Here is a 5,435-nt window from a genome sequence, read left to right as displayed (position 1 = left end):
AGATCCCCCCTCAGCCTTCTCTTGTGGAGGCTGAACAGGTTCAGGTCCTGTAGTCTCTCCTCATAGGGCCTGCCCTGCAGTCCCCTGATCATGTGAGTGGCCCTCCTCTGGACCCTCTCCATGCTGTCCACATTCTTCTTGAAGTGCAGCGCCCACAATTGGATGCAGTACTCCAACTGTGGCCTGACCAGTGCTGCATAAAGGCGGAGGATCACCTCTCTGGACCTGCTTGAGATGCACCTGTGGATGCATGACAAGGTACGGTTGGCCTTCCTAACTGCCTCCCCACACTGCCGACCCATGTTCATCTTGGAGTCAATGACGACTCCAAGATCCTTTTCCGCCTCCGTGCTGACAAGAGGGGAGTTCCCTAACCTGTAGGTATGGTGCCGGTTGTTGAAAGTAAGCCTATAAACAGACACTGCCAAGTGAAGCAGATCAGCTGTGGTGGGATGTACCCAGCACAGCTAATCTGCTTCTTTGGGGGAGACGCATCACCAGTTGTCCCACATGCATCCTGCAGGACAACATTCATGGTGCGCCTCAAGTTGGGTACTGTGGTTTCCCTATTTTCAGAGATGCAGAGATAAATTCCCCAGGCACATCTCTACAGACGGGGAACCCTGGGATTCCTCACTTGTTGCAGAGATGTGCCTACGGATTCCACTTTGGGGTGTGCTTCTGCAAACAGGGAAGCCTGAGAAGGTGTCCCTGGGGCTGGATCCTGTGTACCCTGAAATACCCTGCAGGGAAATCCCTAGGGCATACAGGCTTGGGCCCCTCAACCTCTGGAAGTGGAGGGCAAGCCCCTTGAGCTGCCTGCCCTCTCCCACCTTAAAACAAGCGTTCATCACAAAATAGTGGCAGAAATTAATACTACCTTGTCACAGGCAGAAGTCTATGCATTTGTGGTGGGACAAAGAACATGGATATTTGGTTTGTTTTTTCTGTGCTGCCATAATTTTTTTTTATGGCACTGTCTGTTTGCAACCTAAGTCAATCAGTAATACAAAAGAAATAAGAAGAAAGGCACCATGTAGAACCCCTGAGGCAAAGTCTTTGCAATTCCAAGGTTCTATATGAATTACTGTATTTTCTCACAAACAACAGGCACCTTTCCTTCCAAAACTGGGGTGCATGCAATTAAGTGGGGAAGCTGATCTTCTGACCAGGATAGAAGCATTCTGCTTTGATTCCTGATCCACAGTGCAGCATCTGTTGCATTATTATTCAGGCAGCTAATTGAGTCATTTGATTTAGCAGCTCATTACTCCAGGTGTTAACAATAGTCTCTCCTTTTTAATGGTCTTGATGTTCCACTAATCAAGCTAACCTTTTTAAAGGACATTTTTGCTGTTTGCTAGCTGCTCCTGGTCTCTCTCCTCCTATTTCACAACCTTGGAGACTTTAGTCCTTTTCAAAATCATAGATCCACCCATGGAGACGGGTCTTCAGCAGCAGCTAGGGTTTCCCCTTTAGTTAAGCAGGAAAGAGAGGGTGAGTCAGCTGAAGATTAGGCTGTGCCCCTGCTCCATGCAGCCATAACTCTGGAAAAATCTTTTTTTCTTCATTCTGCCTTTCAAAAACAAGGTGCCTATTATATTCTGAGGTGTTGTATGCGAGAAAATACAACATGATATATATGAACTGCTTAACATTTTAAGTAGAGGTTTCCTAAGCTTTTTTCCACATACCATTTGTGAGTACCGACATATCCCATACACAAACATCTACTTAAGTACTTCCATCACCATCTTTCTGTCCCCACTACATGCACAGCTTTACATAAGCAGATATACAGAACAATGGTGTTACCTTTAACTGCTGCTGTAGTTCACTATTCAATCTGGCCAAAACAGTGTTGGTTTCCTTATTGCGCCTGATTGATGCCTGAATTGCCTTCTTGTCTTTTCCAACTGATCTGAGGGTACATTAAAAATATTTTAAGAAATCTTTTCACTGCCAAGAACTAAAACTAATTACTTGTATTACTGGTCAGTTCAATTCCTTAGACTCTATTAGCTGTTCAGCAACCAACATTTTGATTCTTCACAACATTGTGTAGTTAATGACCTTTTCCCCTTGCTTGCCTCTCTACAGATTAAAACAAGTAGTTCATCAATCTTGTCTACATAGAAGCTTTCCAAAATAACAACTAAAACTGTATTCATAAATTGCCATGGTAGTCTGGAAGATTTAAATGTACAAACACACAATACCAAACTAATTTCCTCGTGCCTAACATAAGCAAAAGGCAAAGGATACAAGACTTAGTTAAATTTCAAGACTGTCCATGTTCAGCACTTTATTTATAACTAATACCCCTATAGACTTATACATAGCATTTAAAATCTCCAAGATGCAAAACATGCATCACTTTACACCCCCAAAATTCAAGTGCATTACAAGATACACATGTATATTAACAGGGATTCTTTCAGAGACTGATTTAAAAGCCTTTAGATTTAGGTTTCACTCATTGATTAGTTTTGCATTTGATTTTATAGCCACTAGTATTTAATCAATACAGTTTTATTTTCTTTTTAAGTGTAAATGTCCCATTAACAGATGTATTTATACACATCTTCTGTTACCTAGGAATTGATGGCTGTGAAGCAAGAACAGCAGCTATGACACCTGTTTTCTGTGCATGTTCCTCAACTTCAGGTCTCAGCTCATCTTCTGATTTTAATCTTCTGCGAATAGGCTTTGGTGGTGGAGCAAGGGGTGTAGTGCCTTTGCCCTGGAAACAAAGCATTACCTGAGTCCTAAAAACACTGATTTAAAACAATCTACTTTGAGTAATCTCCCCCTGCTGGCATCAAAACAGCTGCAAGAATAGTTACAATTCAAGGCAGCAGTAGTTAACCATGGAAGTGTGCATGTATGTTATGAATAACTGCAAGGCAAAGATTTCTTTGGATGATATCCTTTAGTAGACTAACTACACACTTGGGATAGGTTAGACAAGCTTTTGAATGCAAGACCTTCTTCAGGTTCACTAAAAGATATCACCCAAAGAAATCTTTACTTCTTGCATGATCCCTGGACCATGAATAACTGCTTCAGCCATCTGTCCCTAAAGATTCTAAACAACTAACAAAAAAGGATTCAATTTGGGTAACTTAATTTGACCATTTATCTCCAAATCTATTTTCCTTAAAACATAAAATGCAAAATGGAACCAGTCCTGTCAACATATAATACCTCTAGCTATGAATATAAGTATTTAAAAGTTTGGAAGCAAAGAAAACTGGGTTCAAATGGAAACAAACAACCTAAGATGTAGCAATCATTACTTGCTACTACTTCAATACATGTTCCTGTATGCATCTGAAACTTTCATTCCCTTTGCAGTACATTTTACTTACTGTGTTATTGGGGACACTAGTAGCTGCTTTGTCTTCAACTCTTCCCTCTGTTTTGGCAGCTCTAAGAGAACTTGCAGAATCAGAGGGTTTTTCAGCCTGCAGAGAATTAGATGGATAGTTTAAAAATACTGTATTTAGTAAGCAGAATGACTGCATATTTCATACTGGCAGTTTCTCCTGTTAGACTGACCCAATTTACATTCTCAAATCTCATGCATCTAAGCCGCCTTTTAACAACCTGAGGGTGGAGAGTAAAGACTGTGCTCAATTACCAACACTAGCTGGTTGGTATTCCTAGGGAACACACACTGCTGTCTCATTATTGTGACCTGGGACAAGGTTGTATTAAGAAAGCTACACTCTGAGAGGCAGCAATATAACTGGTTCTTTTGAACCATTAACAGGAACTTCTTTCTACTGAAAATAAATCTCAGCATGAAGATAGCTTCAAATATTTTGAGGTAATGTGCTTTAAGTCAGAGGTTGAACAGTTCATCTTGCAGTAATACCTGAAGACCCCTGACTGACTGAGAACAGTGCTCCTTGTGCTAGGCAGTGTATAAAACTAGTGTAACAGTCCCTGCCCCACTCTTAGACAAGACAGAAAAGTAGGGGGGAAAGGAAACCAACATGAAGCATTAAAGTATTTATGTGAGGTCCACCTAATAGGTCAGTGACAAACCTGGAAATACATTTTTGCAATTTCTTGGACCCCAATAAATGAATCCCTGTGCACCACTGAGCCTCTCAAGGATTCACTATACAGGGATTCCTGAATGATGGTCTCCCCTGCTGCTCGCCTGTCCAATACTCTGGATTTCAAGTCTGAAAGTCAAATTCCCGTTGAAGCTTTAACAGATATTCTACTCTGCTCAACTTCTGCTTAAACAGACAGTTCAGTGGCCAGTGTAATATCAAACCTCTAGCCATCACAAGAGCTAGTATGGAAGGTCAGGGCAGCTAGGAATAATCCTGCAGTAAAAATCACTGGTTCAAAGCCTTCTTCACCTATACATGAATAAACGGAGAGACTTCTGGAATCAAGAAGTTATGACTGATAAAGAAAAATGAGTTGGTATTTTTTCTTCTGATATGTAAGTGGATATCACCAAAGAGACATACTGTTATGTACAACATCTACATTTCTGCTTACCTGCAAGACATCTGAGTGTGTTTCAATTTCATCTTCTTCCTCTTCATTTACACCTGATGCAGCAAATGCCTCAAACTGGCTGAAGTCTGCAAAATTTGGCTGTTCTGGTATCTGTTGAGGTGAGGTACTGGTATGAGCTATTAGGCCTTCAGCATCTACTGGGCGATGCACATGAGGACCAGTGCCCTACAGCAAAACAAGGAAGATAGTAATTATATGCGTAAGTGACAAGAACTGCAGTTATGCACTTGTGTCTATGATATTTAAGCACAAAAATTGAAACAGAACGTGCTGCAGTAGTCATTTGCTGTGGATAGCCAGAGGAACAATGAAAACCTGTGGACAGAGACTGTACCAGCTGCATCTAAAGCAGTCTGAAGAGAACTCTATGCAAACCCTAATGCCTCCTTTTATGATCAATCTTCTTTTCAATCTTTCAATAATTAATCAAAAATATGTTGTATACATATCAACTAACACCTATAGCATTTAGCTAGCAACACCTGATAACTGAAAATCCTCATCAGGATAGACTAAAGATGTCAAAGTCTTTCTGTCCAACTTCAACTGTTTACACTTTAACCTTGCAGATCCTCTGAAAGCATTAAAAGGGACACCACTACTAGGAAAGGAAGAAATTCAGACTGAATTCAGACTAGGGACCTCCTGAGCTTGAGGTGGCGGCCAACTGGTTTTGCAAGGAAAATGCAGGCCCGGCAGCCATTTCTGGGGGCAAAGCACAGTGCCCCCCCATTGGCGGCCCCTTGGTGCTGACTGGCTGTGATGGCTGTCCATGTGGTTCTGTTCCTCACTGCCAATTGGAGGGGGCAGGGCTGTATGACAGACAGCCCTTGCAACCAGTCAGTGGTGGTGGGATGTGTGTGTGTGGGGGGGGGGGGGGGGGCAACAGC

At 41.9% G+C, this 5,435-nt stretch overlaps 1 protein-coding gene across 1 annotated transcript in view; it reads right to left on the bottom strand.

Moving 5' to 3' along the window:
• REPS1 (RALBP1 associated Eps domain containing 1) overlaps nucleotides 1–5,435 on the bottom strand; it is a 118,194-nt gene that overhangs the window by 5,678 nt on the left and 107,081 nt on the right. The window contains exons 16-19 of the mRNA XM_019526948.1: nucleotides 4,525–4,710; nucleotides 3,372–3,467; nucleotides 2,595–2,743; nucleotides 1,816–1,921 (exon numbers count right to left, since the gene is read on the bottom strand). Coding sequence (XP_019382493.1) covers nucleotides 1,816–1,921; nucleotides 2,595–2,743; nucleotides 3,372–3,467; nucleotides 4,525–4,710 — 537 coding nt within the window. The remainder of the gene's footprint in view (nucleotides 1–1,815; nucleotides 1,922–2,594; nucleotides 2,744–3,371; nucleotides 3,468–4,524; nucleotides 4,711–5,435) is intronic.

This window comes from Gavialis gangeticus, unplaced genomic scaffold (assembly GCF_001723915.1).
Source record: "Gavialis gangeticus isolate Ggan-Ray unplaced genomic scaffold, GavGan_comp1, whole genome shotgun sequence".
Classification (NCBI taxonomy): domain Eukaryota; kingdom Metazoa; phylum Chordata; order Crocodylia; family Gavialidae; genus Gavialis; species Gavialis gangeticus.
Note: the sequence above shows the minus strand (reverse complement) of the source record. Positions and strands in the feature narration are given on the sequence as shown.